This window comes from Corvus cornix, chromosome 8, assembly GCF_000738735.6.
Source record: "Corvus cornix cornix isolate S_Up_H32 chromosome 8, ASM73873v5, whole genome shotgun sequence".
NCBI lineage: Eukaryota > Metazoa > Chordata > Aves > Passeriformes > Corvidae > Corvus > Corvus cornix.
Genome location: NC_046338.1, coordinates 17,690,665 through 17,704,151, shown reverse-complemented (window position 1 = coordinate 17,704,151; position 13,487 = coordinate 17,690,665). Strand labels below are relative to the sequence as shown.

At 39.7% G+C, this 13,487-nt stretch overlaps 1 protein-coding gene across 2 annotated transcripts; it reads right to left on the bottom strand.

Annotated features, from left to right (window-relative positions):
• Positions 1-4,246: 4,246 nt before the first annotated feature.
• Positions 4,247-10,895, bottom strand: LOC104695360 (cytochrome c-type heme lyase). 2 transcript variants are annotated; one of them, XM_039556125.1, is made up of 7 exons: positions 10,790-10,895; positions 10,223-10,372; positions 9,382-9,530; positions 8,634-8,782; positions 7,381-7,500; positions 6,747-6,833; positions 4,247-6,504 (listed from the first exon to the last, which is right to left on the bottom strand). In XM_039556125.1, the coding sequence occupies exons 2-7, from the start codon at positions 10,335-10,337 to the stop codon at positions 6,306-6,308; spliced, it is 819 nt and encodes a 272-aa protein (XP_039412059.1). In that variant the 5' UTR covers positions 10,338-10,372; positions 10,790-10,895; the 3' UTR covers positions 4,247-6,305. The 2 variants fall into 2 exon arrangements, with proteins under 2 accessions (XP_039412059.1, XP_010407469.1); XM_010409167.4 differs by lacking the exon at positions 10,790-10,895 and adding an exon at positions 10,535-10,627 and having other exon boundaries at positions 6,134-6,504.
• Between the last annotated feature and the right edge of the window lie 2,592 nt (positions 10,896-13,487).

Sequence of the window (13,487 nt, the reverse complement as noted above, 5' to 3'; positions counted from 1 at the left end):
GCATTAAAGGACCACTAGGAAGTCTAGATGTCACTGCAGTTGCCCATTTTGCGCTCATGAGACAGACACTAATGAGGAACCCATAACCACAGCGAAGGTGATGGCTGACCAGTGCAACACAAACCACCTCCGCCTTTTGGCACTGCTGCAGGACAGCTGCAGTTCCCGTATTTTCTGGTACAACAGTGCTGCCAGCTCTAATGCAGCCAAAATGGCATTCTTACCAGTCAGAACTGTTCTTACCTGAGTTAAATAGCACTGCTTTTTCAGAGGCCTGAGAAAGAAGCTACCATTTCTCTAATAACAACTGTAAGTGTTATTGCAGTGGTAGAAGTCTTAACCAAAGTGGCTTGTACAAAAATAGCAGAGACAAACCAACAGGAAACCTGTAAAATCTCTCCAAATAAACTAAGAGGCAAAAGCTTGAAGAAAACAGAAGGATAAACAATCCCAGTAATTGTGTAAATACATGATAAAACATGGAATTATTTTTCCCCCAGTATTCTCAAGTACAGTTAGTGCAAAAGTTTTCTTTTTTCTTTTCTTATTTTCTTTTTCATTTTTCTCTGTCTTTTTTACAGTTGAAATAAACTCATTTAACAAAAAGTTTACATTGCGAATTAAAGCTGCCAAAAGTTGCATTGTTTGCTGTAAGGTTAAATTTTCATGAGATTTTGCTTTTCAATTCTTGAAAATGAGATAACAAATTCTCACTGATATATTAAAAAAAATCTCTAATTTGAGGAAAAAGCAAAGCGGAGGAAAAACCTTTTCTACTACTTTTCCATTATTTTTCTTTGTAAGTATTTTAGAAGCAAGTTTTTCATGGATTTGTGATCTAGCAGTGCTTTTTAAAGGCACTTGCATTTATCCTCCATGCATCAAACTGCTCTAAGTCAATTCCCTGAGACACTTAATCTTTTGGCAGATGGAAACTCATTTTGAAAGTGTACTAATGATCAATTAAAGCATTAGCTATCTCTGCAGACAGGAGGTTTATGGGGTCATAGTCTTCAGAAGCTGGAGGCAAGAACAGCAGCATGTTAGCAAAATAGCTAAAACTTTCTGTAGTTACCACAAAATTGGCAAAACATTGGAAAACAAAAAACATGACAGGTTGATTTTTTTTGCCATATTATGTAGAAAACAAATGTAATGGTTTCTATATTATGAGAGGCACAATGGTTCAAACTGAACATCAGCAAAAGAAATGATCTAATATTTTAAATTTTCTTAATGAAGCCTAATAACTATCCCAATATTTCCAATAAATTTACATAATCCTTTGAAAATTGGATTCATTCAGACTCCAGTCAAAAATATGTACCCACGCCACAAATATGCAGACACGTATTATGAGGAGCTGCCATCGGAATCTGTGGCTCCCTGGTAAATAATGTGTCATTTCACACATGCTCAAGGCTCCACAATTAGGTTTGAAGCCAAGTACTCTGCCCAGAAGTTTCTATGCAATGTGATGTGCAAGTATTAAGACCAAATAGCTGTAACTGTCACATTCATAAAAGAATATAAGATTCTTCTTCTAGGAGGTTGACAAGCCATTTTTTCTTGAAGGAGAAGCACCTAAAAGTGATTAGCCATCTAATGCAAAAATCTAATGCTTTTTATGACATGACATGTCTAGTATGACCACAGATTCCTAATACTAACATTGGTGAGAGAATCAATACTTACTTGATTCACTGCATAAAGATCTTTGCATGCAATTTACCTTGTACAAACATAGACTAATAAAGAGAACATATTTTCTTTCAGTGAGAATAAAAATGCATGAAGTTGCCCACTAAAAATTTGTAAAAAGCTAGCAACCCTGTGCATTTTTAAAAAGAACATATGTAAAAATACTCGTGGGTAGGGAAGAGTATGATACTGAGGACATAAGCACATCTAGCATCAAGTAGTATAGCCTATCCTCAAAACGTTCAGCTTCCACATCAAGTACATTGACTTGTGGAACCTTACTACATGGATCCTCCTCCAGGTGTAAGCAAAGGGAGACAGAGAATTAGCATGCCATTCAATTTAGTAAGTGTTGGGAACAGATGTCTTTGAAATGTGATGATTCTGAAAAAGGCATTTCTACCCTCTATAAAAACCAAACTTCAGTAGGAGTCCAAATATTAGGCAGTGCTTCTTAGTCTACCAGTTCATTTTTAGCTGCTGAGCTACAGCAATGTGCCTGTGCCTCCATCTTTTGCGATTAGGCACATTAACTACTCTTCCCCCACACTTTGATACAGGAGTGGAACAAACACAATGGGAGTGCATAGGATGACAGACTATTTATGACTACTTTCAGAGCACTGAGAGGTCCTTTGCCACACTCACACCTTTTGAAAGTAGAACAGTATTCATCAGCGCATTTGAGACTTCAAATTTACAGAGCACATTAAAGTCCTGATGGTGAATACATTATGTAAACACTAGACAGCATTTCACACTAAACTAGCATGCCTCTTTCACCTCATAATTCAAAAGTGGTAATTCAGAACATTTTGCTTTGGGAGTAGAAAGTAGCAATAATCAAGAAGGGACACAACTATCTTCTTACAGCAACACAGTCTCCTTCTTTTACAGCAAAGCAGGACAGAAAATTTTAAGGCTTAGCTTAAAATTCTTAGAGGAATTGAAGCTAGGACCATCAGCATAGTATGAAAGGAAGGAGCAAAGGTGTTTCTAGGGCACAGGGGAAAGAAAAATAAATGAACAGGAGAGCTACAGCTCCCCCTTCCAAACTGCCTGCAAAGGCAAAATGTTGCAGGCTCAACAGATGTCAGGAACTCCAGGCATCCCAGGAAGATAAGCCTCTGAATTACTCCCCAATTACAGAGCACTCGTGTTGGCCAGATCCTCACAGGACAAACTGCAGAAGAGCAGAGAGCTGGTCCATCGTGACTGAGCAGGGAGGGTGTTGGAGGCAGAGCACCCAGTCTGGTGCCCGTGTAGTGCAGCAGTGCCAGGCACCCCAGTGCAGGGGAGCCACTGCAGCCTGAAGCAACGCCAACAGCAAGTAGACAAAACCCATACCTGAACGCAGAATGGCTTCCTGCTCCAGGAAATAAAGGTCAGTACCATTCCTGACAGCATGTGACAGCATGTGCATGACCCAAGGCCTAATTACAGTTGGAAGTGTTATGCTGGAGTCCTTTTCCACCAGTCCCAGAGAGTGCAGTTTCTGGGCACTGCAACATCCTTCAGAACACGTCTCCAGGGCAGGCCAGGAGGGCACCCCTAACTTGTTTCGGCTGCAAGAGTCAAACACCATAGGTCAAGCAGGGCTTTGACAGAGTAAAGCAGAACACGGGTGAACTTTAGATATCTAAATACAGAACTAATTTTAGAAGCAGCCTTTTTTTAGCGACTGTCTGCATTTTCCCTTTGGAATGTGCACAAGGTTAACCTTGGTTTGAGATGTTGGGTTCCAAAATTCTGTTTCAGCCTGACCGGGACTGGGAACCTGATGTCACTGCAGAATTCCCTGAAAGGGCTGGATCAGGGTACTTCTTCACTTTCTTGGGCTCCATGAACTCTCCATACCTTCCTATACTTACAAAGAAAGGATATAAATGTATTTATTTATGCGTATACACAGATTTCTTTTAATATAGCCTGAACAATAGCTTTTCAGTTAAAACATCCTTCCTAAGGATTAAAAAAAAAAAATCAATTAAAATCACTGTTTTTCAAATTTACATTGGAATTATAATAATTCTGACATCCATACATCATGCATCAAGAAACCCAAGCCTAAAGAAGAAAACTCCATTCACTTCCTTAAGTCTTACTGCTTGTAGAAATTAGTTATTTTCATTTACTCTTTTTTTTAAATTTCCTTGCATTCCTCTCAAGTTAGCCAGACTCAGGATGAATATATTTTTTGTCATAATATGTAATATTACATAATATGTAATATTACATAATATGTAATAATATGTAATAATATGTAATATGCTCTTATTCTCAGAACTGCTCTTTTAAGTTAGCAAACATCTGAATTTAGTGCCTTGGGTTTTGGTTCTATATTCACCTGAAAAATGAGTAAGTATATATTTAAAGATGTGACAATACTTAAGTTGTAGTAATATACAATAATACCTAGTAACGATATCAAATATATCCTCCATAGCAAGATTGTAGTTGCAACAGACTATAATCTCATATGACACATGCAGAAGCTCATCTTAATAATTCTTACAGCTAAAAGTATGATCACCAAATACCAAAGTTAAGAAAAGTATATTTATTTGATTCTCCTTTTAGTTTGATGACAAAGTAGTACATTTCATTAACAGTAGCACAGAAAAGAACAATTTTGAATCTGTGGAAGATGGAACGTAACAGGAGATAGTAAACACATGAAGTGGCTTGTGACAGTTTCCCCAGATTTGGCAGCAATTCCAATTTCCATAATGCTCTCCACATCATACTGCTGAAATCAACAAAGCAAACTCGTGCTTTTGAAGCTTCTGAAGTACTCCCTACAGTGGTGTAGCCTTTCCATATTTAGTTATGAGAAATACAGAATCCTCAGTGTATCAAGCTGCCAAATGCATAAACCAACAGCTACAAAAAAAAAAATCCCAAAAACAACCCACCACCCCAAAAAGAGTGCTCCTCAATCTTTACTGTTAGAACAGAGCAGTTCCTTCATTGTCAGATATGCTTCATACAAACTCACTTTTCATTTATATCATCCATACAGTGCCTACTCAGATGGAATTATTTCTTCTGTTTATCATGCATATATCTATATCTGAATCACTGAAGGTGAAAAAGGAATAAGCAAAGTGGATATGGGCAAGAGCATGGTTTTCCTCTTAGGATTCTGCATAATATTTATTTCTACCTTGCACAATAGTTGCCTCTGAAGTAGGAACTATTTGTGACCATCAGAATTCTGAAGTAGGAAAGCTTCCCTGACTAGTTTTTCCCTAAATGGGAAATGACTTTCCTGAAACATTGAGAGGAACTTCCCATTAAAAAAAAAAAAAAAAAAGCTTCCAATGTCAGTTAAATATAGGCCACTTTCAGAAAATGAAATGTACAGCTAGTTCCCCGTTAAGGCTGGGGAGTTTCAAGAAGGCAGCTTCCCCTATCTGAGAAGCTACAATGTAATATTGTCTTACTCCTTTCCATTCTCAAGTGTTTTGCACAGCACCCGAAACTTAATGAGTTGTGCAAACTTAAAGCTATTACAGTGGAAGACTTAAAAGAGAAAAGTTAAGTTTCCCTTACTAAGCACAAACAATAATCAAATCTTTACACCGTGCATCGCTCCTAGAAAACACTCCAATCAACCCTGGCACTTTTCATACCCTTTTAGCCCAGTTATATACACACCTGGAATATACCTCACTATACTCACATGTGTGACTGTGTAGTCACTCCCCCTTGTGCAATTCCTCATGATATAAAAACCCAAGCTGTAATATCATTAACACAGCCAGGATGCTGAATACAGATGCACTGCAGGAGGTTCTTTAAATAAGGCTTAGCTCTGTCCTGAATTCATTACATGACACACATTAAGGACATAAAAATACTAAAATAATGCATTTTCTTACATCAGAAAACCACCTTCAAATTCAATATTAAATATTCAAATAAATAGCCATTAAATATCAATTTTTTGTCCTTTTAAAAATGCTGTTTTAAAAGTAACACTCATTTCCTGCTTCTAACTGGTGTTCTTCTGCTCAAAGATAAATTGCAGATTAAGGCAGGAGTATATTCTCCTTTTCTACATAACATACCTTTAAAATACTCATACTACACTACACCTCCTTTAACTGATTAACTGAAGTTTTCTGAGGAAGTATGTATTTGAATAGGTAAAATGTGAAAACAAATACATGGTTCTACAGTGTAAATAAAACATGTAATTTGAAAGAGTCCAGATCTTTTACCCTTTATTCATCATGGAGGTATCCAAATACTTTAATACTCAGAACTCCAGTCAGAATCAGAATAGTAATGTATTTGGAGCAGCACTCAATTAAATGAAAAGAAGGCGAGCTTACGCAGAATCTGAGACAAAGTAAGAAAGGCTTCCCAGTTTTTAAGAAAATTAAGATACATGTTTTTGCCACTGTAACTTTATTATTCCATTTGAAACACCACATCACATTGGTGTACTTAACAAGAGATTTTCCCACCCCCAAAGAACAGTGGTGATGATGAAAGCAATGACAGCTGCAGTGAACTTCTCTCTCAAGTCCTGATATTCACATGTCCCTTGTCTAGGAGGAAAGTGGTTACTGTTTGAGTACACACCACAGGAGCAGTTAGGAAGTCCAGCGCCACCAGGCCACCTTCACTCTGTCCCAGACGGCCGAGAGCGAGTCCAGCGCAGGGCGCACATCCAGGATGGTGAACTGGTAGTTCTTGTCCACTGCCCCGCCATCATAGTAATCGATAACATAGCGCACTTCCTTCCCACAGCGGTCCACTATCCAGTCATGCCGATCAAAAGGCAGCTCGTACCTGGAAAGGACAGGTAACAAGCCATGGAGATATTTTAATGGATGTTATGAACCTGGGAGAAGGAGTGAAGCCCAATTCAAAGTTTATTTGTCCGTAAGATCCCATTAGTACCGCTATTTTCTGGCAATTCTAACTTGCAATACCAGTTCTGAAACATCTTTAAATTAATTCTACACCATGGTTTCAGACACACGTCTCTAGCCTCCCATCTCACTGGAAGACCTTCTTTCCTGCCCACGTACCCCATCCATGAACGTATTCTGGCTCTTGGTGAGTACTCCTTTGCTTTGCCTCCAAACCGCATCAGTGACGGCCCACATGGACATTCCCTGTGCACACAGTTAAAAAGGAAAATAGTTTTTACCTTTTAAAACAGTCTTATTTTCAGTGATTAAACCACTATGGTAATTTGTTTTAGTAACACAGAAACTGAGCAGAAGAAAAAGCAACAGTAAAAAATTAATTACACGTGATATAAACCAACTTTTTTTTCTTTCTTTAAAGGTTTGAAAAGCCACCCAGTTTCTGCCAGCACTTACTGCTGGTACAATAAAGTATCTCGGATATGCTCCACACCATTGTTCTAATTTGTCAACAAGGCAGTTCTCTGCAAATCTAATCCACAGATTTAATAGATTAAAGAACAGAAAATCATAATCCAAACTACTGTGTAACAATGATCATGAAATTTCAGAGAAAAATATATAATACCAAATGCTTAACTAGTCTGTCTCTTGTAGGAACAGGGACTATGCTGACCTAAACAAAAAGTGACAGTTTGCTTTACAACAGTCATGCTAATCTAAGTTTACAACTCATATCTTTGTCATAACATAATGACAAATATTCCATATGCAACATTTCATATGTACGTACATAGCATGTAGAGCTTCCCACTTCAAAATCTCCTTCCAAGCTTGCTCATTATTTTGGTTATGAATCTTAATAATGTTGGTCATGTCTTCACTTGTTATGTCATCGTCTTTCCACCTCCACCTAAAAAATAAGAAGTTGAAAACAGTTTATAAACATTACAACGTAACTACTCCACCTTCCTCAGTTTATCTGAGGAACTTTTGAATTGAGATTTAAGGTTGTATGCCAGACACAAAACAAGTATGCAAACTTCTGGCTCATCTGCTTAAGCATCTTGAGAATCACTTCATTTTCTGTGCAGAAGCATAGTTATCCAACTTATCATCAGAGAGATCCACAAATCCTACATAGCTAAATTAACAGCTTAACTGGATCAGAAAGTTATCAGAGTGTGCAAACATCACCACATCCACAGTATTCATAAAAATACTTAGGAAAAATCCCACTTGTATTCCTAATGCACGGAAGTCCTGTATTCAATACATTTTGCAAACACTTAGAAACACTTTTCATCTCTCTTGACACTGCACTGTGACTGTATGTGTGCTTCCTTTACAACTGGCATAACATTTAACACACTTCAATGTTTACAGGACCAAAACCTGTATGTTCATACAGGCTGCTCACGTCATACTGTGTTATGAACCATATTAACACACAGAACAAAGAATTAACTTGTTCCTAAAGTAAACCACCTGTAAAGTTCACCTGTTCGAGAATGACAAACAAATCATTACAAAAGAATGAGGAAACACAGCACAGGAGGGTTTTTAGACCACAGGAGACATTAATCATTCAGTTATTTCTTGTCTACGCTAAATTCCTGTAAATACCGAAAATATCTACTTGCAAATTTCCCCATTTTCAGCAATTCTGCAAAGTTAGATGCTCTCACATAGAACTTCTGCTGTCATTTTATATGATTAGCGTGAAACCAACTGAGTTTGAAAGCTGGCAATCATGGAAACTTTGTCTATGACTGTGCATGGACTTTGAAGATAATTTTCTGAGCCAGTAGCAGTTGCTTGACATTCCTTACTATCTTCCTGATCACTAGAAGACACATGGCCTTTGAGACCAACTCACCCTTTAAAAGAAAGAGGTTTATAAAAATAGTATTTTTTAAAAGAGCTACTTTATTATTTACTGGCTAAAATCCACAAACTCTCAAAAAATAATGAACAATAACTAATGATACTAGTTCATGAATTCCAGGCTCATAGACACCATCTGATAATTCACAGTGTATTTACCCTTTTCTTAGCATAGCATTCCAGAACATTTGCTCTGAAGGGTAGACCCATTTCTTGTCAGAATGTGCTCTAGGAATAGAAGATTCTTCTCTAACAGTTGACAGTGGAAATGGTTGACCTGGGGATGGCTGCTGATTGGGAGGAGGCATCTAGAGAACAAGGAGAATCAACAACAAATTAGAGTATTAACATTTTTTTAAGTTACAGTGTTCAAGAAAAATCAAAGCATAATCAGTCAGCTCCTACAAAGATCAAGAAGTTCAGCCTTTATTTAAATCCACTGAAATTATCTTTTTTTGCAGCAGAAGTCTCTGCTCAAGTTTGTCATCAGAAGACTAAAGGAATGCTTTCTGCCTCAACTTCAACTTTCAAAAGAGCAATGCTTTTTGTAAATCAGAGGAAATCCTGGAGAGACACTAATCAGAACTCAACCATACTGCTATTACGCAGAACCTAAAATGCACTAATGTATCATAAAAAACATATATGGAACTAGTAAGTAGAGAGCAAGAGATATTTAAAAACTGGAAAACCACCAGAGATGCAAATTTTAATACAATGTTAAATAAGATGTAATTTGTTTTGAAATAAAAATTTTCACACAAAAGGAGAAAAAGCAGCATTTAAAAAAAAAAAAAAGTTACTTCCCAGAGTTTCCAGCTTACATTGTAACACTATTTACATTTCCAGGTATAATACTTCAGAAGAAACAAGACTAAACAAAACATGTGAAATAAGCAAAAGTTACCATATTGCTGGGATCTATGTCATCTTTCACTTGAGAAGCACCAGACTTCACAGGACATGCTACAAACTCATAAGCTCTTTCTTGATGTGCAGGAACATCATCTGTATTCTCAGTTCTATGATCAGCAGTCTTCATGTGCATTGGACAACCTTAAATACAAGAGTAGTATACATTCTGCTACCAGATGAAAACTCTAAGACGTGAAATGGAAAAGTTCACTGAAGGGTCACATAAATGCAAATGGCTATTTCACTCTTTCTTCTGAGCTTTTCAACAGTTTTAACTGCTCTCTTTCCTGCATCTCAGGACCCAAAATCATTATAAGATCTGAGTTTCCTGTGTAGTCTTTGAATATTCATTTCCTACCCCATGCTGGCCCCAATACTGAATTGTTTGTACTTAAGATTTCCTCAGGGAAGCTAACCCAGTGCGTTGACTAAGTCAACGGAAGAGCTGATGTCCTTCTCCAGGCATTCATCTCACCACCCTTCTGCAGCCCTTTTCCAGATGCACGGGTTTTAGTGACAACCAGTCAAGCAGTCACCATCTCTGTAGGGGTTCCCTGACCCTCTGTGGTGTACCGCACCACAGAACAGATTTATATGGCCCCTGTGAAATGGGACAACTGGGGGTAACCCACAGGTTCTACAGCAAGCACCTCCTGTCTCTCCAAACAAAGCAGCTTACACAGCATTCTGGTGAACAAGTGACTCTTCCTAAAGAAAGTTTACTTGAGAACGAAAAACTGAAGTTTATTTGAAGAATTTCTCCCCTACCCCCAAAATTTTTCAGTCTGGTTTCCATGTAGAGTTTAATTCATTTAGGTTTCAAGAATGATTACCGCTCATTTTTTCCTGATGCATGGGACATTCTGACGGCGGAGACGCCGTGTGATATTGCCTGGATGCATTCGGTGACTGCTCTGCAGCAGCCGGGGAGGATGCGGACAAACCCATGGCCTCTGCACACCGGGCCTTTTTAGATCAAGTTTCTGAAGAAAAAGAAAGCAAACATTCGTAACATAAATCTACACTGGTTATTTATTAAGGTGAACGGCAAGTGCAGATACAGTGCTGCACCACATTTAAAAAATTAACTGAAAAATCGATTTAAGTAACAAGCTTCTAGCCCAAACAGAAACCCAAGCGCCTACCAGGGCTGCCCCGAGCTCCTCCCCAGCCGCTCCTCACGGTCACTGGCGGGGGCTGTGCCCGCACACCCCGTGAAGGGCAGCGGCTCCCGCCGGAGCGCCCCGGCCCCCGCCGTGACCGACCCGCAAGGTCAGGGCAGGCCCGCCCCTCTGCGCGGCCCGGCGGCGCCCCCGCCTCAGCGCCCGCCCCCAGCGCCGCGGCCCCCGGAGCTGCCGCTGCCCCATCGCACTCCGCATCCTCCTCCTCCTCCTCCTCACCTCGCCCGGCCCGGCCCGGCCCGCGCCTCCGCGGCGGCCCCAAGCTCCTCGCGAGAACGCGGCTCCGCTGCACGCCTGCGCCCGCCGGCGAGGGGCGGGCACGGGACCGGGCCCCGCCCGCCCCGGGGCTGCGGCCTCGCCCGGTGCGCAGGTGCCGAGGTCTCGCAGCGCGGGGGAGCCGGCGGGGAGCATCGCCGGGGACAGGAGCTGGGTCTACGCTTGCCAGCGACAGCGAGCTGTGCGAACCGAGGCTCGCGGTAAGCCCGGGCAGCTGCGCTAGCGAGAGCTACGTGTGCTTGTACCTCGTGCTGTGGGCTTGTTTGCGAAATCGTTATCCCTTATAAATAATTGTTTAAGTGTAGAAGGGACTCACAACGTACTAGCAGCACGCATCGTTACCGTAAAGGTGTATCCTTTTTAGTATTAAACGTGCAGAGATAGTAAGGTTCTTTAAGATTATTTTTGAACATCAACTAACCAAGAAAAGTATCACTTCTCTTTTAAGATGTCCTAAGAATATTGCCTTATTTCCAAGCCAGAAGATGCAGTTTAACTATATGTGTGAAATACCGTGCATGACGCACAGAAGATGGAGCTCACTGTGCATCAGAGCATGGAATACTGCCTTCATCCCATCCCTTTTTGACCAACAAGTGATAAGACCTGGCTACGTAGTAACCACTGTAACAGTAGGTACAAACCCCACCGGACTATTTCAATGTTCATCCCACCACATGGACTCTCAAGGGGCTGTCGAATACAAAAAGCAGGTGGGGAGACGAGGAACATTCATTATAAATGTATAACAGTTAGAATTGATCAAAAAACAACCATAGCTTTTTCCCCAAATATTCTATTTCATTGCAACAATTAAGAATAAAACTAAAGTAGACAGGAATTTAGTCTTCAAGTGATACAGTTACTACAGTAGCTTAGGATGAAGAAAAATCAAATTCAAATCTGAAAGAAGGGTGCACATAAATACAGAAATGAGTGATTCTCTCCCATTTCTTTCAAAAAAAAAGATCACAAAGATTTAAAAAGACAAATTCTAAACCACACTGAAATAGTTCTAAGCAGCAGTATTTCAAAATATATAACTACCTGAATTTAAAAAACTTTTATATATTCCTCTCAAGAGTGCTTTTAAGATAATTTTCACATCCCATCTTTCAAAGTAGGATCTTTCTTATTAACAAGGACATTGCCATTCAGTGTGAACATGAAATAAAAATACAAGTATAAAGCAATATCAAATATTCATCCTTTCAGTCATTTTTGCCCTTTTATAGTCCTGATTACTTAAGAGGAAGTTGTTTTCTACCCTTTCTGCATGCAGAAATTATTACCATATTGAGAACCTTAAGACAGAAATGTAGCATCATGTCAGTAACTGAATCTCTACTATATGCCCTAGAAAACATTCTGATTGCCTCCATCATTTCCCAATTTAGGCATATTTGGCCTTTCTGTAGTATCTAAGACTACACTCACAGTAACTCCTGTGTAAGCAGCACTAAACAATCATTTTAAGTCTTCACTTGCTATACATACAGAACCACAGAACAGTTTGGGTTAGAGGAGACCTTAAAGATCCTCTTCTGCCAACCCCTCTGCCATAGGCAGGGACACCTTCCCCGACACCAGATAGCTCAAAGCCTCATCCAAGCTGGCCTTGAACAGGGGCATCCACAGCTCCTCTGGGCAACCAGTACCACAGGTATCACAGGGAAATACTTCTTCCTAACATCCAATCTAAACCTGTCCTCTTTCAGATTAAAGCCACTCCCTCTTATCCTATCACTACTTGCCTCTGTAAAAAGTCCTTCTCCAGCTCTCTTGTATCCCCTTTACATACTGGAAGGGGCTCTAAGGTGTCCCCAGACCCTTCTCTTCTCCAGGCTGAACAACCACAAGTCACCCATCCTATCTTCACTTAACAATACTGTTTAATAAGATCCTCCCACAGAGCAACTGAAATCTCTGCTTCTAAGTATTTCAAGTCAGTGACAGAAGGACTCTACGGTAAAATAGATTTTCTCTCTCTGATGTTCTCAAATGGAAAATTGGTTCTCCTCTTTCCTCTCAAAGTACATAATACTGTAGATGTCAGTGTGCCATCTCCCTGCTTTCTGCCATCACGCTCCACCAGAAGCAACAACTGCACTGTGAGCCATTGTATACATAATCGTTTTCACCCTCTGCTAGATACGCCAAGTAGCAAATATTTTTTATGCAATATAAAGCACTTTTTACAAAGAAGACCAAGGTCCCAATCTCAATGAAGCACACCGTCTACCCTTAGGTATATTGCCCTGTGAACTCCAGAAAAGCAGAGCAAAAGATACCACAGTAGCCCACCATCTAAAAAATTACAGATATCCATTGCGAAGATTAAATAATTTTTTTCTTTAAATCTTAGCACAAAATTACCACACCAATACAAGGAGTGAAACAAAAGTTTTCAGCAAGAACATGAAGACTAATAAAAAAAATCCTGGGGAGAAAATGAAAAGCAACTTTGCACCTGAGTATGACAAAGAAGTGGATATACAAAATACTTCCTATATCCTACATCTTAGGGAGAGATAATGTTTCTCATGCTTTAAGCAAGACTTGTTGAATGCATCAGTTTAAGAATGGCTCACTGAAAGGCATCCCTTGCTCCCAGCCATGCTCAGCCCTTCCTTTCCACCAC